Here is a 25,154-nt window from a genome sequence, read left to right as displayed (position 1 = left end):
TGAAATATTATTATACGTGTTGAATGAACTTAAATTTAATTTAGAGTCGTAAAGAATTTATATTAATTTTATATAATTGCCCTGTAAATAATTAAGAACGATATCGATTTTTTTTCCTATCCACTTCATAATTGAGATAGCGATTTGACAATGATAAAATTTTGCGAGAAATTTGTATTCTAAATAAAATATTAATATCAATTTTTATGAAATTTAGGACAATATTATTAATTTTTAATTTTTAGAGTCAAATTAACTAATAATAATTAAGTTATTCCTATTAGTTATAATTATTGAAATTAAAAAAGTTAATGTGTTTTAGCAAACTTCTGTGAGTTATAATAATAATAATAATAATAATAATAATAATAATAATAATAATAATAATAATAATAATAATAATAATAATAATAATAATAATAATAATAATAATAATAATAATAATAATAAAATGTATTTTAATATATTGTTTATATTTAGTCGACATAGTTTATTACAGATCATTAACTGTTAGAAGTAGAGAATTTTCAGTTAATTGTAAAATTTGGTGAAAAATTTAATTATACATAATGCTTTGTCCTTTTTAGAAGAGAACAATTTTGATTAATATTACTAAAGAGGAAATAAGTGAACAAAAATTTGTTTAATTATAAACTACATACGTTAAAAATAATTACTAATAACAATATCGTAACAGAAATTTGTAATTAATTATCAGCCGTGAAACCGTATGCAGTTAATTGTAAAGTTATTTACCTCAAAATTCGACTGCTTTATTTTATAGTGATCGGTTTGTTAACTCGTTTCGGCAGTGATAATGATTGAAAAATGTATTCATTACCAAAATTTGATATTAATTATGAAAATTATTATCTCTAGAAATACCGTTGCTGGTTTACTGATTGTCAAAATAATTTAAATTAATAGAGTGATGTGAATAATAGAAATTTTTTTCTCTGGTTCCCTCTAGGAAGATCTGGATAGTGATATTTAATTTTTAATAGTAAAAGAAAACTTTAAGCAATAGTATTCTAAGTTCCGATATTAGAAATACAATACCGTCATCTGTTATATGACGATGGCAAACATTATATGTTAGATAATATAGATTGATACATTGCAAATGGGTTACCTAGTTAAATTGTGGTTTGGAGCTGTTACATAATATGTATTTTAATGAACTTTACTCGATATTTTTCCCCCAACTGCTATTCATTAAAATGGAGCATTAGCTGAAAAATCATGATACAAAGAATTAGAAATACAAAATCGACTGATTCCAAAATAGAGTTTTGAAAATCGTCCTAGAAACATACAAAAACAGATTAAAGAAGGACCAAAATATGTGCCAAACATGTCCTTAGAATCTTCCAAAAATGTTTCAAAACCATTTTGTCGTCTCTAGGTCAGACATATAACATAATATGGTCCTCTTTTTAATGTCCTAAAGACAATTAGAGTTATTCTGGACATTTTAGAACGTTCTTAGAACATTTAAAAGTTGTTGGACACAATATAAAATGTATAACCAAAAAAAATTTACAAAATGAGTAAAATTAACCACTTTAAAATAATAAATAAAAATTTATGTTTCATAATTCACAGGTAGGAGCGTTAATTGCTTGTTTATTTGCAAAAAGAGATCACAAAGTTCGCATATACGAATATCGACCAGGTAAATATTTATCAGAATAAAAGTAGCATTGTTCCCAAACTCATATTTTTTAAATAAATAAAGTAGAAAAATGAAATTTGTACTAACCCTGCATTTATAATGTTCTTAAATAATTTAAATGAAGTTCTATTCCAGTTCATTTTAAAATAAACTAGTGTTTTTATAAGACCAAAATTTGTTTTCAATAAGTAATTAAAGTTAAAATAATAAATAATAAAAACTGACGCATTGAAATTAAGGTTGCGAAAAAAATTAACTTCCCTAAATCGTATAATGTAATACACAGTTTTAAAATGTTTAATATATTTTAGATATACGGGTAGCAGACTCAAGAGGGCAAAGCATAGATCTCAGTCTTTCTCACCGTGGAAGAGCAGCTCTAAGAGAAGTTGGTCTAGAAGATTTGATTATCAATCATCATGCTATGCCCATGCGAGGTAGAATGATACACATGAAAAGTGGAAAACTCAGTGAGATGATATACGATCGCGTTCACAAGAACGTAAGTTTTTTCTATATTTTAAATTTTTACTTTTATAAAAATAAAAATAATTGACTTTTGATTTATTATATTAATATATAAGATTTTAACTGCATTTAAAAAGAAACAATTTTTTTCAGTGCATTTATTCCGTAAATAGAATGTACTTGAACAAAGTTTTATTGGACGGTGAGTAAAAAATTTATTGTTTAATATTTTATTTTTACTCTTAATATTCTACTTGTGGTTTTTTTTTATGGTTTTTAAATAATGCCAGAGAATCAACTTTTTTAATTTATTGTAATAAGTATTGGTTTTAAGTCAATAGAACATTACACAAGTGTATGTAAAAATTTGCATCAGTATAGAATTACAAAGTTGCATGTGAAGCCACAAGAATTCTTCCATATCGCATTTCTTTGGTAGCATTGACTTTAAACACGTACATAATAAAATTCCCTCAACGGCGTTTATGATATTGTTCTCTTTACAAAATGAGATGAATAAATAAATTGATTTTTTAATACTTTGTTTCCCTGTTAAGTTTGATGAAAAAGTGAAATTAATTATACTGTATAATTATTTTTTTTAGCATTTTTAATAATTGTTAACTTTACATTGAGTTATAAGAAATTTATTTAAAAATTGTTTAACATGCCTGTTTGGTCATTTACCCGAAGGGTGTCCTCCCTAATATATTTCTCTCAAAAATTTATATATATCCTTTTTATCTTTGTTCTATGATTCACCTTTATCGCACTGTAATAATTACCTTGATTCTTATTCCTTTTCTCTTTTTCTATATTTGGGGTTTTAACCTTAATAATTTTACTTAACACTTCTTCGAAAACTCTTAGATTCCATTAAACTTGCGGTCTATTCGTTCAGACCTCAATATTTTAAATTACATTCAAGAGCTTCAATAATTCCGGTCAGACTGTGCTACCTATCCATCTTGGTAACGCCAAAACACACAGGCAAATGCCCAGATTTTCTTCAGCCAATCACTGTTGTTAACTCGTAATTGAGTAAGGAAATTCTAAATAAAGTTTATTGTACTCGATTGTTACCAAGTTAATCTTTGACGCCTTGCAAGTTTAGTCAGTGGGGTGATACTGGTTCATTAACCTAAACGCACCTCTCCTAGTGTTTAGTTATGTCTCAGAAGAAAACTAGACACATCCCAAATTATATACAACCTGTGTTAAATTAAAAGAAATTTTATATTGTGTATTAATTTAACTTTTTCGATTCCCGTTTAAAAAGGAAAAATTTTCTAGATTAAATATCTAACTAGATTTTTCAAATTTCGACACAGACCGTTGACGAAACACAACCAGCTGATAATCAATAACGACCAAAAAATCCAGATGAATGTGAATTGAACAAAAACGACAAAAAATACAAAGATTTTCGTGTACACTCGCATTACACGTTTTTAAATTGTTTCAAATCAAAAATTTTAGTGGGAGTAAGAACGATCTGAGAAGCAATTCTACATTTATTGATACGACCGTTAGCGTTTTCCTTATTGTCTTCTTTTCGTAGGAGTTGAGGAACTCTTAACGTTAATTTTTTAGGCGAGGGAACATAGGTTTTGAAAAGAGTCCGTCGCGCTATTACAGTGGCGCTATGGCACTATTATAGTGAGCGCTATTATAGTGGTGCTATTATAGTGAGCACTATTATAGTGGCGCTATTATAGTGAGCCCTATGGCACTTTTATAGTGAGCGCTATTATAGTAGCGCTATTATAGTGAGCACTATTATAGTGGCGCTATGGCACTATTATAGTGAGCGCTATTATAGTGCGCGCTAACTCAGAGTCCCGCTCCAGGTGATTTTACTATGATGCTGATTCCACACTTACCCAGTCGCTCCGCTTTTCCGTGGCGCTTCGCGTGAGACAGAAAAAGATAGATATATATTTTTTTTCTTCATTCTCGGTCGAAAGTACGTACTTCCCTCTTCAATTTCGCAGCAGAAAGTCAAACATTTGTGCTTTGGTTGATTTCATAGAGATAATATAAATAGAGTGGGGATGGTTTGCATGTATGCGTCCGCTTGATAGAAAGAGAAAGAAGATTTAGCACCAGTAGGTGTCTCTCTTGCGCTGGAGCTCATTGAAGGACAGATACTGGTGTTAAATCTTCTTTCTCCCTCCAACCCATTCTGTTTATGGCAGGACACTTCCCCCACACGCTGCCGCCTATACCTTCCCCACTCTATTTATAATATCTCTATGGTTGATTTTATCACACACGCCCTCTATTATAGCGGGAGTAAAAGAATTCTTTGTCGGTAAAAACACCACTGTCGGTAAATAAGAAAATTTCGAGTTCCATGACAATCGAGTAATTGTTATTGCAATATAAAATGAGAAAAAAAATAATCAAGAAAACTTTTTATACTTTATAAATTTATTATATACAATCTCTGAATATTGAAATGAACGAAATCTTTTGCTCATATAATTATTTTAATAAACATTAAAAATTAAAATAAAATTATTAAAACTTTTGTAATTTCTTTTTTAATACGTGTCACAATGTTATAATAAAATTTTGTTCATTAGAACGTGTAGAATTTCAAAAACATAAAATTAATTTGTTACCAACAGAAAAATTCTATTGAAAATATAATATTAATTTTTATCCCACATGCACAAAAATAGCGCTTTTAGATAGCTGACGACAGGGAGTAAAGTCACTCATTTGTTCGACCATATGAAAATGGCGTCCATTTTCTCCCATGTGCAAACATAACCGCTGATCCCATGCGTTATTTTTGCCCAAGGGAGAAAACGGCCGCCATTTTCATATAAGTCGAACAAGTGACTGACTTTTATTCCCTGACGTCTGCTATCTGAAATCGCCACTTTTGTGAATTAGGAATAAAAAATATCATAATGGCTGCCTTTATACCCTTGTTGCTTAATATTTATTTATTTGAAAAATAACGGGACATGCCCTTTCGTACATAACGTACTCCTAATTCTAATAGTTAAATTTGTAACATATATAAAAACAAATACAATATGAAGGTTGGCGCTTCAACAGTTTAAGTTCGGTATAAATGTAAACACCATTTTAGTGAATCTTGTAGTGTAATAATGAAAATGAAGTAATATAATAAGATATTTTTGTTTCTCCACTGAGTTAGAAAATTAGTTATTGTAGTGAATATTACAGTTTAATAGAAGAGTATCAATATAATGTTATTAAACGATAAATTATAAATTTGTTTCTCTGTCCAAATTAATTTTAAACAATTAGTAAAATTACTAATATACTATTAGTATAGAATATACTATTATCTTTCACATTTTTTTCGTGCCTGACCCCACCAGAAGCACTCGCTTCGCTCGTGCATCTAATGTCAAGACAGGCGAATGTTGTTTGCAAGAGAGAGAGAGCCCCAGTAGCACGTAATATTACAGCAACAGTGAGAACACTGCCTAAACATTACCAATGTTGCCTCAATGTTACTGATATGTTCCCAATATTACGTGCTACTGGGGAGAAAAAAAACCAAAGCTTCACGAGTGTCCGCTAGAAGCGTTGAAGCGAGGAGCAAAAGTAAATAAAGATGGCCGGCTGTCAAACGAAACACGATTGCAATTTTCTTAAAAATTAATTAGCGAGCGTACTTTCGACCGTATATAAAGAAAAATAGCAGGGACCGTCTCGAAAGTTTAGTTTCGTTTTAGTGTTTGAGTTAACATGAAACTAAATTAACAAAGTGACTTTAGTTTCAAGTCGACACGAAACTAAATTATCAAACTGAGTTTAGTTTCGTGTCGACCCGAAACTAAGAAGGAGTTTACACCGTAAGCCTTAAATATAAGCCTCCGCGCGCATAAACGGATATACCTCCAGGAGCATATATTTGCGCCTGCGCGAACACGTGGTCAAGGCAAACTCTTTCACAACACAGCTGTAGGCCCTAACCTACGCGAGTGCAGGAATTTCGAACTTTCTGTCCTTATAATGTATTATACTATATATTGTCCAGCATCGGTGATTCATACCTGATTTATTTACAGGCTCTGATTTTAAGAGACAGGTTTAAGAAAGAGGAACTGTTAAATTGAATTTAAATTATTAAAGTTTTTAATTATCAATCTTTTACGTCCGAGCAGTTAGTTGTAAGGTAAATAAAAACGAATTCATTAAATTAAATAATTTAAATTAGTAATAATTAAATTCATTAATTAAAGTTTTTATTTGAATCCTTTACAATTACAATGAGAGAGAAAGAGTAGATCCATACGACTTCAGGCACACTGAAACAAAATTATAATTTTGTGGAATCAATCGAGAATATGGAAACGGAGTGTAGTAGATTTCGCTCAAATTATTTTTGTGGCAGCCAAAGTGAAAGATCCGGAGTCCAGGTGTCCATGTAAATTAGATTAAACACATCTTAGCCTAGGAGTGACCGAATTATTTATTTGACGTTGATGTCGAGGTAATGCAGTCCTTAGAAAAACAGAAATGTGCCTCGCATTAGAAATTATCGCCTTGAATGAATTTGATGAAGACGAGACTCGAAGAAGGCACTTGGTACTTGAAGAGGTTTTCTAGACTGTAGTCAAAGAAGAAACTTGATGACAGTACACAACTAATTAGTTGATTCGGGGGTGTCTTCTGGACTAACGCGAAGAAGACACGAAGTTGATTCTGTGATGACTTCTTGACTGATGAATTCCGTAAGGGTGTCAGCTTTTATTGGTTCCTTTTGCAAGGGGATACTGCGTCATATCACCCACTTTTATTGTTTGTGGATCAGTTTTTTTCTATTGATTAATTTAGACGCATGAGATTAGTCCCTGTATTAGACAGTTGAGTGTCTTCATAAGAGGGTGACAATCGTTGATGATCATAAATATTAAATAAATAATAATTGTATAAATATTAAATACCATAAAATATTATTTCATAAATATAAGTATAATTACGTCGCAATGATGTTACGGTATCATCATTAAAGATTAATAAATTGTGATAAAGATAAATATGGCCGGCTTTCAAATGAAACACGATTGCAATTTTCTTAAAAAATAAATTAGCTAGCGTACTTTCGACCGTGTATAAAGAAAAATAGTATACATTATACGGGCAGAAATTCGAAATCCAAAAGATGGCCATCTTTTGTTAAAGAACTTCTTAAAATCATCTTTGTTTTTAATTTAAAACAAGGGTGAGTTATAATCCAATTGTATTTTGTTCATGGTTTATTACAATAAATGTTTGTGTTATTATAACTAACTACGTTGATATTGAATAGTTTATTTATTTTCTGTAAGATATTAAAAAGTTACGAAACTCGATCGTAGCAGTTAGTGATCCTCCTTGAAATCTGTAAATGCTGCAAGTTTCACGTTACCTTCTCAAGCAGTTTCATGATGATATGATGTCAGTTCATGGCACAACTAAAAATAAACTCGTAACATAATTTAATAGTTTAATTAAACAAATTGGCTCCTATTTACTCAGGCGGTTTCAATGCACCTCTTCATAGTCAGGTGATCTTCGCAAAATGCACACATATCCGCGGTCAGGGGGCCAAATACAATTTTTGTCAACCTTCAAATTCAAATCATCAATTCAGCCTTTTCTGTTCGGGTCAGTCCTTCCAGTCAATGACCTCTTGCCGTTAGGTCTCAATCATCACTGCCTTAAGCACTTGATCGCTTCTTCTTGCTCCGCCGCTCTTCCTCCTTTCTTCTTCTTACTTAAATTTCAATTTCCCTTGTTCTCGTCGGCAACAATGATCCTCATCATCATCCTGATTTAGAGTTTCTGAAATACTTTTTCTAAAATTTCCTAGACGTCTTCTATTTGAGTAAGGCAATCTAAATCGCATATGCTATCACCTGGGTTCTCTATAGAAGGTTACGAAATGATTCTTGTGGCCCTGCTATTTAAGATTTCCCGTTTCCTGCCTTCTCCACTGGCTATCTTTTTTACTGAATAAAGTATACCAAGAATTTACTAAATGTTAGCATTAGATATCCATACACTGTATGTGAAAAGATCTTCAGAAATAGAGTAAATGACATAATATGAATTTCAGCTGCTGAAAAATACCCCAACGTCCAACTGAACTTCAGTGAAAAACTTATAGAAGCTGATTTGGAAAGTGGAAAAATGAAGTTTTTAAAGTAAGCAATTAAGCCACGGATCAAAGAATGTATAATCCATTTGAATTACATTGATTATTGTGCCTTTCTTTAATCCGGCAGTTCAATTTTAAAAAAGTTTAGCTTGCAGGGGCGGATCCAGACAAGGTTCTTGGGGGGCCCATCTGCTAGACGTAAGCTGGATGACCTTATATGAATGGAATTTTTATTTAAAAAATTCCAGGAAGTTTGAATTCTCGGGGGGGGCATGCCCCTGTGCCCCCCTGGATCCGCGCCTGTTAGCTTGAAAATATTTCACAACAGACCAAGAAAGTAAAATTAATTATAAACTTTTAGTACCCACACGCAAGAAATATTAGAAACTCATGCTGATCTTATAATTGGAGCAGACGGTGCATTCTCAACAGTAAGAAAGATAATGTCAAAACGTCCTCGTTATGATTGTGGACAAACGTATATTGATCACGGTTATGTGGAACTTTTTGTCCCACCTGCAAGTGGAGATAAAGTAAGCAAAAATGAATAATAACGCATTCATCCAGATTTAAAATATTTCACAACTTATTAGATTAGATCTTGGTGATCGAAAGTTGACCATTAAAACTTGTCTACTTAGTTTGTGATGAGTAATAATCACCTACACGTTTGGCCAAGAGGAGAATTTATGATGATCGCCTTACCCAATAGTGATAAATCTTTCACCGGTAATTTGTTTGCACCGTTCAAAACTTTGGACAGCCTTAATACACCCGAAAGACTTTTGCAATTCTATCGAGAACAATTTCCTGATGTTTTACCCTTGATTGGAGAAAATAAATTAGTTGATGACTTCTTCGAGACCGAACCAAAAACTCTGATATCAATTAAGGTGATATATGTGTAACTTTATACTCATTTTAAAATATTACAATAAAATATGTTATGTTTAAAAAATAAAAAGACTTTCTTCAGTAAAAGCACACGTTACAGTGTAAACCATACCATGTTGGAAACACTGCTCTTATCATTGGAGACGCTGCCCATGCCATGGTTCCATTTTATGCCCAGGGGATGAACGCTGTAAGTTATATTTTTAGTAATTTTAAGTATAGTATTTGTCTATATACTGGATTTATAATTCAATAGATACTTTTATTAAATTAGGGCTTTGAGGATGTACTTCTACTTGACGAACTAATGCAACGCTACGATTCGGATCTCTCCAAAGTTTTACCAATGTTTACTGAAGTTCGATGCGACGATGCTCACGCCATTTGTGATTTGGCGATGTATAATTATTTGGAGGTAATAAATCACACTCTTCATTGCAATTAAGTTGCTGATGCTTGATGTTAAACCGCAATTGTTATACCCTTCCGTAAAATATTTTTTTTAAATTTACGATCTACATTTAATCCATTAGGCTTGAAATATAGATGTTTTAGGACTTATACTTTCGTTTAAAATGACTCACAATTTAAAGAATGATTTACTTTGCAGATGAGAGACTTAGTTGCTAGAAAGTCTTTTATGTTGAGAAAAAGTTTAGACACAATGTTATACAGATACTTTCCTAACAAATGGATGCCACTATACGATACGGTTCATTTTTCTAGGATGGGATTTAGGATGTGCATGAAAAACAAAGCATGGCAAGATAAGGTAAACAAATTTAACCCGAAAGTCCTTATAATTTTAGTAATCTAATCCGAATTTTATATTTTAATATGAAGGAGTTTACACCGTAAGCCTTAAATATAAGCCTCCGCGAGCATAAACGGATATGCCTCCAGGAGCATATATTTGCGCCTGCGCGAACACGTGGTCAAGGCAAACTCTTTCACAACACAGCTGCAGGCAAACACTTTGCGCAGACGCAAGTATATCCTCATGGAGGCATATCCGTTTATGCGCGCGGAGGCTTATATTTAAGGCTTACGGTGTAAACTCCTTCTATTTAAACAAAATAACAATTATAACTGTCTTTAGATAATCCAAAGAACTATTTGGTCAGCTGGTATGATGCTGCTAGTCATCTTCCTTGGTCTAATGATTCATTAATTTTATCAATAAATAACTACAAGTAATATATTAACAAAGAATCCCCAACTGAAAATATTTATATCAATAGTAACGTTAACCTACTTTGCTCTACGTTTAAAATAAAAGTTAGATTCTAGAAAAAAGAGGACCTCACCTAATGTGTAGATTTTTATACAATAATGTATATTTGATTGTAATACAAATTATTTAACAAATAAAAATTTATAGAAAACAATTACCTCTATGCAACTTAAACATTTTTTATCATTTCCATTTACCACACTTCACATTTATTCAAAAGTTATCGAAACACTCTCATAATTACTTAAATACTTCGATTTTTCACTTTCAAATAAATTAATCAGATGTTCGGTAAACCTTTCGTGATATTCGTCAATATCTTCTGTGCTTGGATTTTCTAACTTAGGAAGATCCAGAGGAGCACCAACTAAAAACAAAATACATTAAATGTTAAAGTAAAATTGTTTAAAAAACTTTTAAGTAATATTATAATAATGTAGAAAAATTTATAGTGAATTGATCTGCGACGAGAAAATAATTATGTGACGTTAATGCGTAAATTATTTGATCGAATAATATTTAAAAATTCTGGGTTTGGGATTAGCTACTCAACGCATTTGTCCCTGACCTTCCATCAATCTATGCGCCAATATTTCGACAAATGTCACCCTGTCGAAAATCAGATTTATTGTATTGTTTACGTTTATATCTTTTATTTTGAAACTAAACGTTAGTTTTGTATTACTTCTCCGCACCTGAAGCACACAGTCGATCTGTCCGCCGCGCCGCCTTACAATCTCTTCCTATGTGACCGTAATCAATGCACCAATGACACCCATTGACCATCACTCTCTTTCTAATTGGGTACGACATAAAGATTTGGTCCAAAAACCCTTTCCTCTTTAGCCAGCTATTATGACAAGTGATGGACTATTGCTTGATTAATTATTCAAGGACCGATGCGATCAGACCATCCCCCTTCGTACTAGATGATACCAAGGCAGGCGTTATGAGTTAAAACTCAGGCACTACAGGTATGTTAGTCCAGAGAGATGAAAACACGTTCGTCCCACTGAGGGTGGCTTGCCGGACGGCCCTAGATGCAGTCTGCTAGGGTATCCCAAGTGCGCTATTCTCGTAGGGAGGACATCTGTAGTACGTTCCCCTGGGAATTCTTCCTGGGTGAAACAATCGTAGTCGGGGATCTCGAAAGTAACTCTTCGATTTACCGACTGTATCTATACTGGTACTCTACATGTACCATGTTCCCAACTGCTTTAGAAAGTTCCGCAGCAAAAACCTCCTTTTTTAATTCTAGAGTCACATCCTTGCAAAAAATGTTTCTGCGCTTGATGTTTGGATGTCCTTTAGTGATAAACCCCACCACAAAAACAAGGTCTACCCAGAATGTACATGACTGCACTTCATCTGCCCGCAGTTTTACAAATTAAATCAGCATTGAAATATCAAGTTTTGTTTTTTCGCTCAATTGAGATTTTATTGAGTATGTCTTATATTATCATACCGACGCAGATAACTAATTACATTAGTAGGTTATCTTTTGTGTTTGATAGCTTAATTGTATTATAATTTTCTTTGATTATCAAATAATTGACATTCGTCAAAGATTAAAATATTTTTAGATTTGAAAACTAACATACAAGTAAAAAGAATTAAATTTAAGTTTAAGAAAACTAAAAAAACAACGAATATTATGTATACATACCAACAACTGTAATCGGTTTTCGATGAGGGACAATTCCGAAAGTATATTGAAATATTCCTCGTCCTAATGCCAAAACTGGCGCAACTCCAGTCATTTTCTGCCATTTGTTTTGAAGTTTTCTCACAAGCGATCCTTCTGGATTATTTATCTGATCGTAAAGATCGGTTTCTCCAAATGAGATAACAGGAACCAAGGGTGTTCTAGAAAATAAAATATATTGGAATCAGATTTACAATGTAAAAGTGAAACAATAAATTGATTCTTGCTTAGTATGCGGAAAGTAAATCTCTGATGTGAGGAAAAGAGAAATAACACCTTTGTAAGTGTGGAATTTTACATGGAAAGTAACGCCATGTGATAAATAATGCCCAGAATGCAGAAGAAAAGTGTTTCAGGAAATGGAGAAGCTATTAGTTGCAGTCGTACTGGACCCGATAAAATCCAAATTGGAGCGGTATCACTACCTCTTCTATTTAGATTTTATTACACTAACTCACGTTAGTGAGGATAGGCCTCATGTATTTTCAACAAAGATCACATGAAAGTTCTGCTTCCAATTGAAGATTCCCTTTTCAGTCTGTTAATATTAAGCTTAGCGAAAATTTACGGTGCTGCTGACTTAGTGCCCAGGTGAGGCAAATTTGTAGAGTGAAAAAATGTTCACCTATACCCTGGATAGCATATGTCAGCTATATTAGAATTGTAGTTGTAAGAAAGTAAAAAAATAAGACCTCCTACACGGAAAAAGTCTTGGGTGACGAGCCGTTCCAAGTAGACCGAAAATTCACGAATGCGATACGAATTTAATTTGGAGGAGATACAATTCTAACTCGGGCGTGCTGAGCGCGTAAGATGCGGCTAATACAGTCCCAAAGTTTGGAGTCTCAAATCTTGGGTTGTTCAGCGCCACCGACATGGGAACGTAGATTTCCCGAATTGAGATCGTAGCACATCCAAACACATCCAAAGAGTTCCTTTACTTTCCGATGATTGGGATTGTACGGCACTCGAAATTTTTTCAGTGTAATACTTAGGACTCTAATAAAACGGATTTAACACAAAGCCGGAGTATAACTTACTCGTTTTAAATTTAGCAATCGTTACACTTGTTTAGTTACTATCATTTGGAATCAGAAATGTTAAAAATGGGTCTTAAAACCTATTTAAAATGCTAAATACTAAATGGTATCACAAGAAGTATTTCAAATATAAAATATAAAATAGTTTTCAAAAAGTTATTTCAAATGCAAAATATAAAATACGCATTTTCAAAATGGTTTTACAAAATAAAATGCTTTTTTTTAAATGAACTTTATTTTTACGTAACTTTTTGACTTTTCCATAAAATAAGATTGTATCCCTTATGAAACTGTTTTATAATTATTATTCTATTAATTTGACTTTATACAATAAACTAATTTTTTGAAAAAATTGTAAGAAAACTTTTTCAGCAATTAAATAAAATATCTCATTTTCGAATGCTTGATGTGAAATCCTATGTAAATATTAAAACTTTGAACCTGAAAATTTCCGTTTTTAGTACGTAAAAATGAATATTTTCCCATAAAGTTTGGTAAAATTTAAAAGAAAATGAATTAGCCGAAGAATCTCTTTAAAAGAAAAAATTGCTACAATATAAAAAAAATTTTCTTGTATTTTGCATTTTCAAATACAAAATAATGAAAAAAACCATTTCAAATCAAAATGCAAAATGGTTTTCGGTAAATGCATTTAAAATGTAAAATGAAAATAGGCATTTTGCATTTTCTATTTTGCATTTGAAATAGATTTATTTGAAATAGTTAACATCTCTGTTTGGAACGTAGCATTTTGATACATGAAAAGATTCATTTTCTTTAGATAGATCTCTATGAAAATGAATTGCGCATACGAGGTTGCGAAAAATTCCGAATCTTCGCGTTCCTTTCTAGTTTTCCTTACAGGTTGTAATCATTGTAATCATCTAGTCAAGTGTGTATGTGTGTGTTTTATTAGTTCGTATAAATTGTAGTGTAAATTGAAATTGTTAATTTAATTAATTTGGCTAATTAATTATAGTGTATTTGTTCGTTATTGTTTATTATTTTTAATACTGTAACAAGATGTCGTATATCCAAATACATTTTTAGGACATAAGATCTTCTGAAGACGTCTTAAAGATTACCTGACATCACCTTTATCTTTTTAAAAAGATTTGAGACTTTCATATTTTAATATTTTTCGTTATTCAAATTTTATGGTTCGATTAATGTTTTTATGAAAACGGAATTAAAAAATAAAGTAAAATGAAAAAGTTGTAACATTCAATAAACCTTAACTCAAAGGGTTAATGAACGAAATAATCCCGGTAGGGGTCACTGAACTTTGCGGAGATTCAATGCAGCCATAGAGAAATCAAGCGGAAATATTTGCATTTGTTTCAATCTCTATTTCATTTGAACTTCTCATTTCTCGTTATAATTCCTCTGTAAATTTTAAAATACATACACATTTAAATTGAGATAAAACTGAAAATAAGGTATCTCCGCTATCCGAGAGGTAATAAATGCTTCAAAGCGAGGTGGCAAAAGTAACTAAAACTCACAGTAAATGCGAAATTTAAAAAAATGTCTCTATTTAATAATAATCATTAGATTATTATTATTAATTATTAATAGTGAATAGAGAAGAAAATTTATAAGATTTTTATAAGTAAACTATTTAAATGCTAATAATTATTAATAGAAAAAGATATCTAACCCATGTTTAAGTGCTAATCTGATAAATCCTTTTCTTCGTTTAAGAACAAGACGGTAAGTCCCTGGTTTACACTGCAAAGCTTCAGAAGCACCTCCAACGACAAGTACTGGAGCATTGCTTTTTTTTGGTGTGAAATTATACCCCGGACGTTGGTCTGGCTTATTAGATAGTAAATATTCTAAACTCGCTGCACTTGCACTGCAACAACCTAAAACAAATGTACTTAATTTTCTAGTATTTAGAATATTTTCAAAAAACTGTTACCATTTTTAATTAAAATAACTTTGAAAATTACGTTCTTTTTAATAATCTCGAGAGATTTCATTTTACTGGTAAAACTAATCATAACTCAAAAAGTAAGGTGCGTAAGGTGCGTAATCCAATCCATCAGGATCTTCAAATACAGATATACCTACTCGTGTTGTGATAACCCAAGTGGGACGGGACCTTAAAGTCTCTTATGACTTAAAGGTCATCGCCAGAGTTGAGGACTGCAATTCACTTAGTGATGCAAAACCGTCATTTGCTCAGCATATGAGCTTTCAATCACTGATAATGGGGAAAAAGAAAAACGTTTCCGAAAGCAACGAATTTCTTGCTTTTGGAAGATAGACAATGCCTAGAATGCAAGAAGACTGGTTCCCAATGAGGCTCCATATCTTGGGACTGCAATAGTCTCATGGAAGCATCAGATTTTGCTTGACGAATCAAAAAATGTTATTCATTTAAATTTTCACATCAGAAAAGATATCTCTAAAATGTCGATAAGATTTCTAAGGCGTCATTGGAATATCCTAATTTCTATGGACCAATGCTTACCCCTGGGACGTTTATAGAATATCCTGATGCTGCAAGAGATCTTTTGACAATCAATGAGGAAATTACGATATTCGTAGGATGTCCTCAAGGTATCCCAGGACGCCTTCACAATATTTTACGGATGTTATAGTTTCCGGAAACATGAATTCCAGTTAAAGGAATTTAAGAGCTAATTAGGGAATAAGTTTCCCATTAAATCGATAAGATCATTTATTATTTTGACGAGCTTGACAAAACTTAAATATAGTATCGAATACGTGCCTGCAATTGTTGTATATTGTAAAGCGCTCCTAATCTCCAAAATTATTGTCCTCGTAGGAGACGAACTATCTTCAGCAAACAGATGAATAACTAATACTTCCATAGTTAGATATTGTACACCAAAACACATCGACTAGTACACCCTACACATTAACTAGAAAAGTACGTCGATTAATAAAAACAACTTATTGAAAATATTGCAAGAAGAAGTAATTTGGAAATAAATCCATGTTAAATTAAAAGATTTAGAAATTCTAATTTTGTAACCGTATATCTAATTTCGAAATTCGTTCTCAAGACAACACTCTTGAGTGACACGGAAATCTCCAAGAATACAATACAATATATCTCATTAGTGTAAAGAACCAGCCTAATACGTATGTTCCATAGTGAGCTCACTATCCCTGAGAACTTATTTTTCAGTAAATAAATAATAGGCAATCATTGAGAAATGAAAAATTATTAAAAAACAAATCCCAAACATTAACTATTAAACATTAACTTCTCACTAGATGCATTTAGAAGATATCAACAATTATACAAAAGTAAATAAATAATTCGATTAAAAATGAAAAAAGAAGAAATGTTGTGACAGTTAATGAATTTCACACAACTGCATTTTGCAGTTTCATTTTGTTGCTTGAAATTCATCGAAAAGTCCACATAGACTTGTTTATTGTAAAAATTGTAAAACTACATGGGAAACAGATGTTAATAGTGGAAGGAAAATTTTAAATATATCATATACATATGATGTTATAGTGGAAGAACGTCATTAACAAAATAATTTTTCTTTCAGTAAATTGACCAAATTCAGTTATTCGTCTCGTGGAGGTTAACATCATTCCCGAGGACTATAGCGTTAAAAGCGTACTTACCCCTAGGACTCTAGGGCAATGGGAGACCATGTCCACCTCCATAATAAGTTCTCACCTACACATAACTTATTATTTTTAATAATGTTATGTATCTGTGTCCTTATGCACATTTTTTGTGTATTTTGGAGTGGACATAGCGTAGGATTTTTATTTTTTATAACGATTTCGCACCCAAAAATTGAAACGAATAATATAACTTTACTCTGACTTTTGAAACCTGGTAACCTATTTTTATTGTGGGTTTAATCATTACTGCTTCCTCATGGAAAACTTTTAGTATAAAAATCTTTTAAAGGTGGTTTTGCAAATTCATAATTGTTGCTACAGTGTCACTGTCAACTTTTAGACAACATTTTTTTGGGAATATTAAAAGTGTATTAGAATTTATTCGAGTTTTACGTCACGTAGCATAAGAAATACAAGACAGTTTCCTGTTTGTCTAGTCCCACGTGTGCTTACTTGATTCATTGTACAAACTTTATAAATAGAGGAATGTTGTACATTATACAGTAAGAGAAAGATGTTTATACGTCCCAGGGATCAACGATTCAAGTGAAGATATGAAATTATTAAGAAGAACCGAACTTTAGATATTAATAAATGCTACCAAACTGTTTTTCTTTTCTATAAACTATTTTTTTTTCTTCTACTAATAAAACAATGCAGTATTTACTAATTTATTATTTTTGTTAAATTGTCTCATTCCTTTATCTAAATAATTTACGTTGTTAAAATTAATTTTTGGTGATTGGAAATAAGGAATTTTTTTGGTGAATTATTATCTTGCACTTAAATTATATTTAATGAACTTTCACTTTACCAAAACTAGCTGGCAATTCTCTCAGTATAGGAACACTGAAATGTGGTTCCAAGGTGAGCAATCTAAAGTCCAATCCTGGAAAGAGTTCTTGACATTTTAAAACGTCAGTTCCAAAGGCACAAAATGCTCCCGTTGACAGAACACCATGAGGAAATGAGCAGAATAAATAATTTCTCTCTGGATCTAAATCTTTCGTTTTTACCAATTTTATTGGAAAATAATCGCGAAAATAATGCCACCACAGGGAATTTCTCATCCATCTTGTATATTTTTCACTGAAAGAATTTTTTTGCTTTTTTAAAATTTGAATATTCTTCTTTAAGCGGATATTGGATAGATAGTCAAATAAAAAAATTAGTCCTGGTACATTATTTTTAAAAAAATTTTTAATTTCTTTTTAACTTTTAATGATTCAAATTGTGGAAAATTCTTAGCCCTTTTGAGAAATATTGCAATTATTTTTGAATGTTTGACAAACATTTGAATTTCAACTTATAAAACTATGTAAATGAAATAAATTTTTTTGACTGTCTGGTGACTTTTTGAAAATAATTAATAGTAAATATTTATCTTTCGTTATTTTTTTCAAACTGATCGCGCATTGTGGGAAAATACCTTTAGGTTTTTATGGTGTTACCTTCGTCCTCCTTCGATGCATGAATAACGATCGCAATACATAAAGAAAAAGTACATTAATAATGGAAGTCGAAGCCATGGAATAAATAATAGAATTAATGCAGCAAGTATATAACCGATTACATTTCCAAAAGCAAAACTGATGATCCATGCTGTAGCCGCAAGTGTCTGTAATCTTCTTCTAAGAGGAACGTTCATAGGCGCAAAACTTAGGCCAAAAGCTTTCATTTTCTATTTTTTGAATTAAAGAAAAAGTTTTTAAATTTACACTTAATAACATTTATTTACTTAAAATTAAATTAGAAATTATCAAATTTATTTATTATTAACTTAAATTTAAACTTCTCAAAATATTTCTGTTATTTATCACCAATTATCACAAACAGGAAAATTTTAACAAAAACATTTTGTTTTCTAAGTCACCAATTATTTTTAACAATAACTATAAATAGTCGAAAACTTTGATACACAAAAATGATAGCGTCATCATTATTGACCATGTGCGCTACTAACCAGCAAACGTTTTAATGAAATATAAAATCTAAATGAAAATGAAAAACAAAATGAATCATTAAAATTGAGTTTTAAATTAACATCCGTAAATAAATTTATGTTAACAAAAAAAATTGTTTATACTATAATGAAAAAAGTAAACTACCAAACTTGGAAAGTTTTTAAAAAGAAATAAAACATTTTAACACAAGAAAGTCTCCCGCTATACTGATGAAGAGAATACGAATACAAAGCTAGGTTTTATGATAGTGAGTCATCTTAAATGACCGGCTTTCAGACAAGGACAAACATAATTTTTAATACATTTGAAAAAAGATGAAATTCTCGACAAAATATGTTCACGTATTTGAACATTGATTTCGACGTCATGTATATGAAGACAAACATATTTTCCATATTATTTTTAGTATTATTTTTTTAATATTATTGTCAACATTACTTTTATGAAAACGGTTTACAATATTATTTTTATGAATATTATTTTCAATAAATTTTTAATAATATTTTTTTTAAAATTAATCCTATAGGTAATAATTGTTTTTGAAACATGGCAATTAAATGTTGAAATTAAAAACAAATTTTGTAACTTTTTCGTCCATTTTTTTCTGTTTATTAATCAAACACTTAAAATCATATGTAAACCACTAATTGTATTCAGTATTTTCTGAATAAATTTACAATCTAAACTTTAGCCTAGATGTATATCCATTTGGAACGTTTTTATAGAACAATTTTCTAGTTTTCTTGCCTATTTGCATTTCTATTTTTTAATTTAATTAAAGCGATACCTACGTATTTTTGATTCTTAGTTTCAATTGGAGATATTGTTTATATAAATTTTACACTTTAAATAATAAATTTTGTTCAGTAAATAAACTAATATTATTTTTAACTTTTAATACTATATTTATATTGTAATTTTTTAATCTATTTAATTAGTTTAATTGTTTGTTATTGTTGTTATAATAATAATTTGTCTACTTTTAATAATAATCAGTTTCAAAACAAGTTTGTTATTGACTTTTACATTTCTCACGCTTGTCGATTTACCAAAATCCAAATGAGAACTGACTGATTTAATCAGGTCAACACTTCTGTTATCTTATCTCATCAGTTAAACTTCGAAATTTTTGATCTAACTTTATAAAATCAAACTCTTATTTAATATATTATTATATTTTTGTCTTATTGTTATATAATTATTATAAATTATAAATTATATTATATTTTTTATTTTGTCAATAATGACAATTATCGAAACTTTTTCTTTAATTAAATTTAAATATATATTTAAAAATATAATTTTTACATAAATATTGAAAATATTATCTAAAACAAATTATTTTTCTTTCATTTAACATTAAGATTTTGAAAAAGAATGTTTCTTTACAATTTAAAAAAAAATCTTCTTCTACAACTATTTAAAAATTGTGATAGAAATTTTAAAACACTTTTCAATGATAAAAATTCAATAATTAATATATATAAAAGGTTTAAATTGTCGAAAGAAATTAATCTTTGTCAGATTTGTTTAAAATTTTAAAAAGATTTTACTTAATGTATCGACTATTATGAAATTTTTAAAATCCCTCGCATTACTGAAACTTGAATTATTATTGATGTTCAAAAGTAAAATAATTATTTAAAAATTTTAAAATATCTTGCTTTCAAATACTGCAAGAAATTATACTGTCATTTTTACAATATTAAAAGTAATGTAAAAAGAAATATTATTGGAAAATTCGTGAATTATTTTTCCAGAAATATGCGATGAGAATGAAGAAGAAAAAATAAGGGATAAAAAAGAGACAATATTTTAAAACGAATGAGTTGGTCAATTTATTTATATACGTGATTCTTTTTGTCACTAAAAACCGATAACAATTTTTCAAATTATCCTCTGTGGATGGTGGGCATAATAATAATATATATTTTTTTTAGCGAAGCTCTTAAAATTAATACTCTTATTTCTAAAATATCACCTCCTACCGCTGCGTCGATTGGCCAATTATATATATGTTTTTATGCAAACGACTGACAATATTATATTACAATTTTAAATTGCAATTTTTTTATTTACGAGGCAAAATGTTTAATATGACAAAAATGGATAATAACATCGAAATGGCTTTTTTTTTGCTGAAAGAGGGCGGGGGGCCAATCCGTCGGAGCCGAAGCTACGCAAGAGGTTATCGCTTTAAATTCTAAAATATTAACTAGGTTTTATCCTGAAAATACGATTTCACGATTCGATTATTTTTATAATCTATTTAGCAAAGTCACGATAGTAAAATACCTTCGTATACTACGATTAAATAGATACTCTTTCGTAATTAATAACAGTTTTTTTTGTTTTATTTTGATAAGAAAATAAAGGAAGCAACCGGAGCGCAAAAGACGCCAACTTAGGCTTTATTTTAGATACATTTTCGTTTTCGCTCAAGTTCCCCTTTATTTCTTTTTTTTATAATTTTTTATTTTACATATTTTTCTTCTCATTATCGCTCTCATCCTTTGTCAGCCTTCTAAACTCTAAAAATTATTGCACCGATTGCACATACATATATACCTTCTTTGTTTCTTTTTTTTATTTACAAAAGTGAGCATCGGCACAACATATAACAGTAACCGTGACATAAATTTTGTGCACGGTGTTAAAAATACTGATTTTTCGACGAATCAAATCGTCCATTATTTGCGAGTTCGAATTAGCGTCCTTTTGGATGCGCACGCAACACGAAGAAGAAGGAGAACTAATCACACTGCGTACCCCACTCTCTTCGTGTAGTGCGCGCGCAATGGGGACGCTAATTCGTACATTTATTATTATTTTGTTTTTAATAAGCAGTCAACCAACACAAATTTGCCAGTCATCAAGTCGTTGTGGGATAAACTTGAATTCAGTTCTAAGATTGTTGCTTTAAAATATTCAAATCTTACTAATAAAACGTGTGAACAGTTTTCTTTCTACATTTTTAATAACATCGTCTTATACTTTCGTCAAAGAAAATATTAGACTAAAAAAAGCTCAGAAACATTTTCCAAATGTCAATTTGTATTTTTTGTTTGTTTTTTTAAAGAGGAAAATATCTACGGTTAGAAATTTTACATTGACTTACAGGGATGAATGAAAATTTTGTCATTGAGCAATGAGCATTTTAGGAAAAAAAATTTTTGAATACTTTTGATGAATTCATATATATATGTAGAAGAAGAAAGATTTTTACATTATTAGGTTATTTATCTTTTTCGAAAATTATAATTTCTTGAATTAATTTGAATTCTCATCTATTCTTATACACAACCCACATGAAAACGCATTAAAAAATAGTTTTTCAATTCTTCAATACTGAACTTTACAAAATTCCAATGAATACAATTTCTTAGTTTAGGGATTTTTTTTTCTTAGTTTTTGTTTATTAAAATTTGTAAGTACTAGCGTCATTATAGTGTATTCGTTTTTGAGAACACCGAACGCAAGTGGTGGGGGGAGACTGCAAACACTAATCACAGTACTTTACCCCACTCTTACCAGTGTTTTCAACTCAAAACGAAATAATTTTTTTTACCCTATAACGTTGCTAATCTAAAATTTAATATTATACTCTACAACAGCCGTTTAATATAATCGAATACTTCGACCTAAATATCATTTTTTAACGACAATATTTTTTTTCCGTAAGGGGGTTTTTATAGAACAGCTTTTATTTCCCTTACATTCGATGACATTATTTCTAAATAAGACACCACACTTTTTTTTGCATAAATATAATAATTTGACTCTCATAAAACAGCATTTTTGGTGCTGTGGTTGGCGGTGGGGGGACGATTTTCAGTGTAAATAGCGTAGAGAATATATATATGTATATTGAAATGATTGCCTGTGATTTTTTTTATTTTTAAATTTTTAAGCCTATAGGTACAGACTCATTTTATAAATATAGGTTGTTTTTTGCATTTTTTCCTTTTTTAACAGAGTAACGATAATCGATTTGATGCGAATCGATTGGATTTTAAACTTGAATACAACTATAATATCCAACGCGAATGAAACCACGTGGTACAACAAATTCGTCGAGTGACGAAGGAGGTAATTTATTTATACACTTTAAATGTCTCGTAATGCATGCTTTTTTCTAGAATTCTTTTTAGTTTTGTAATTTTTGCGCGAATATAAAGCTCTTTCTTTACGATAATAAAGAATCAGAACACTGCAGATTTGGTATGTTGGCGGAATTAGCGGAAGAACTACGAATTTATAGCCCTGGAAATGTAGAAGGTAAACACGCCGTTATTTTCTACTTTTATATTATTAGTGATCTTTTTTAAATAAAGAAAGGGAGAGAGAATAGGAGACATTGTCATTCAGTGCTCTCTAAGAGATATGTGATTTTTTAGAGAAGAATATTTTTTGGAAAATAATTTTTTCTTATTTTAAAGCACGGCAGTTTAAGACTATTACTAATATGGGTAGTTTTTATTATTATTATTAGTAGTCATTTAGATATAGTTTTTAGTTTATAAGTAAGCAATTTAGATCACTTAAATAAAACTAAAAACTAATGATCCAGGGATTATAAAAATGGTTATAAATTGCTTGAGGCTTGAGGGTATTATTTTGGTTGAGAAAACTGCGCGCGCAATAGGCAAAGAGAGGTGAGGAGTGACGATAGCCAATAGCGTCATACCCCCACCCACTCATCCTCTGCGCGCGCATCGTTCTCAAATTGCAATTTTTTTCATCAGTCCAGGGGCTAAAAGAATTTTTCCTTATTCTCTTCTACTTAATTATAATAGTCTGTCATTTTCTTTTTAATTTTAAATTTGTAACACAACTGTTAGGTGACATTTTAAAAAATTTACACTTTAACTAAAATTTTCACAAAATTTAAAGTTTAAATTTCAAATTTAATTTTTTTAAAAACATTTCATACTGTGATGTAGTATTCACTGAACATTACTAAATTCTTTTTACAAAAACCAATGAATATTTTAAGAAATGTAGATTTTAAAAATATTTTCTATTCATTGAATTTATATTATTGGCACATTTGACAGTGATAAAATGAAAAACAGTTCTTGTTTTAAAATCTGTAACGAAGAAAGACTTTTTTTAAAAACTATATTTTTCTTAGCCTATTAAAAAATACATGAAAATATGTATTTGGTAAAAATAAGAGTATTTAAAAAAATGAATAGAGTAATGTATTTATATAAAATATTAAACTCAATAAGTAATGAAATATTCATGTGGTATAAAAAAGTAAGTCATAAAATTTAATATAGACTAAAGAAACAGTTATTAAAAATAATTATTAAAATATGTAGTAAAATATTAATTTAAAGATTTTACGGGAGAAAAATTATTTTAATAAATTCATCAATTTTTAATAAAAGTTTTTTTTAGCGATGTAACTTATTCAAAATTAAATTATCAGGAATAAAAAATCTATAAAAGAAACTTTAATAGACAAATGAAAATATTTTATGCGGTAGTTAGAGAGGAAATTTGAATTATACACTAGCACCATTCTTTACAATATTTGTAGCAAAAAATTGATTGAATCGCTCAGAGGAACTTTCGTTTTTTTGGCAATAATTTAAAGATTTGAAATTCAAAATTTCATACAATTAGCAAAGGGAATTTTTTAAATATTTGCAATTTATGAAAGGAAAGTCGTTTATTTTATCGACTTTAAACTTTGACTTATTGGCTTTTTATTTCTTTCTTTTAATTTTTTTTATTAATTATTTTCTTTTGCACTTTTTCTCAAAGGCACGAAGTGTAACACAATCCTTTTCTTATAACTCACAGAGTCTACTTGTTTCTTAAAAATGGATAGTGTTACCACTTTATATTTCAAATTTTTATTTTTTGTTTAATCTTCTTTTCAAATAAATATTTTACAATTTGTCTATATAAATTTATATCATCTATTTTTAATTTTCACCGGGAAATGCTTCGATAGTTTCTTTTTTAATATTGTTAAATGCATCTAGCTGGAAAATTTATTATTATATTATAAGGGAAAATTTTTCATCATATTTCTCTACTCACAAGTGTGTTTTTTTCTCTCTCCCTTTCCTTTCACTACTTTCGCTTTTTCGAATCATTAAATTTCAACGATTATTATTATTTCATGAATGACCGACATGTAGAGTATCGAAAAAACAATTTTTTTCATTTGATCTCATATAAATTTTGTCGCATTTTTTTTTTTTTTTGCAAGAGAGGTAAGTTATTCATTGAAGAGAAGATTGTCCCATGCTAGGTTACTAGCTTCGACCTTAAATTCGGTCTAGACTGACAGTTACGTGGAATTTTGCGATGAATGATCCGGATGATAATATCGAAGTCCATTTATCTGTAATAAAAAAAAATTATTCTCCATATCAAATAAAAATAAAATGGAGAAAA

General features: G+C 30.0%; 3 protein-coding genes across 9 annotated transcripts in view; 1 reads left to right on the top strand and 2 right to left on the bottom strand.

The window, feature by feature from the left end:
• Positions 1–10,558, top strand: part of LOC122510118 (kynurenine 3-monooxygenase) — a 49,345-nt gene extending 38,787 nt beyond the window's left edge. For all 3 annotated transcript variants that reach the window (XM_043624542.1, XM_043624544.1, XM_043624543.1), the window contains exons 2-11: positions 1,606–1,675; positions 1,987–2,177; positions 2,297–2,345; positions 8,235–8,322; positions 8,638–8,809; positions 8,918–9,169; positions 9,271–9,360; positions 9,445–9,585; positions 9,781–9,942; positions 10,270–10,558. In XM_043624542.1, coding sequence (XP_043480477.1) covers positions 1,606–1,675; positions 1,987–2,177; positions 2,297–2,345; positions 8,235–8,322; positions 8,638–8,809; positions 8,918–9,169; positions 9,271–9,360; positions 9,445–9,585; positions 9,781–9,942; positions 10,270–10,341 — 1,287 coding nt within the window. In that variant the 3' untranslated portion in view covers positions 10,342–10,558. The remainder of the gene's footprint in view (positions 1–1,605; positions 1,676–1,986; positions 2,178–2,296; positions 2,346–8,234; positions 8,323–8,637; positions 8,810–8,917; positions 9,170–9,270; positions 9,361–9,444; positions 9,586–9,780; positions 9,943–10,269) is intronic.
• LOC122510119 (diacylglycerol O-acyltransferase 2-like) lies at positions 10,486–19,664 on the bottom strand. 4 transcript variants are annotated; one of them, XM_043624549.1, is made up of 6 exons: positions 19,529–19,664; positions 18,225–18,454; positions 17,588–17,862; positions 14,810–15,017; positions 12,071–12,270; positions 10,486–10,771 (listed from the first exon to the last, which is right to left on the bottom strand). In XM_043624549.1, the coding sequence occupies exons 2-6, from the start codon at positions 18,449–18,451 to the stop codon at positions 10,614–10,616; spliced, it is 1,068 nt and encodes a 355-aa protein (XP_043480484.1). In that variant the 5' UTR covers positions 18,452–18,454; positions 19,529–19,664; the 3' UTR covers positions 10,486–10,613. The 4 variants fall into 4 exon arrangements, with proteins under 4 accessions (XP_043480484.1, XP_043480480.1, XP_043480481.1 ...); XM_043624545.1 differs by lacking the exon at positions 19,529–19,664 and adding an exon at positions 18,882–18,969; XM_043624546.1 differs by lacking the exon at positions 19,529–19,664 and adding an exon at positions 18,882–18,940 and having other exon boundaries at positions 18,225–18,510.
• Positions 19,665–20,550: 886 nt separating this feature from the next.
• The window catches only part of LOC122510116 (protein GDAP2 homolog), a 55,442-nt gene continuing 50,838 nt past the window's right edge, over positions 20,551–25,154 (bottom strand). For both annotated transcript variants that reach the window (XM_043624536.1, XM_043624535.1), the window contains exon 12: positions 20,551–25,101. In XM_043624536.1, the coding sequence (XP_043480471.1) occupies positions 25,048–25,101 (54 nt within the window). In that variant the 3' untranslated portion in view covers positions 20,551–25,047. The remainder of the gene's footprint in view (positions 25,102–25,154) is intronic.

This window comes from Leptopilina heterotoma, unplaced genomic scaffold, assembly GCF_015476425.1.
Source record: "Leptopilina heterotoma isolate Lh14 unplaced genomic scaffold, ASM1547642v1 Lhet_666, whole genome shotgun sequence".
In the NCBI taxonomy this organism is placed as follows: Eukaryota; Metazoa; Arthropoda; class Insecta; order Hymenoptera; family Figitidae; genus Leptopilina; species Leptopilina heterotoma.
Note: the sequence above shows the minus strand (reverse complement) of the source record. Positions and strands in the feature narration are given on the sequence as shown.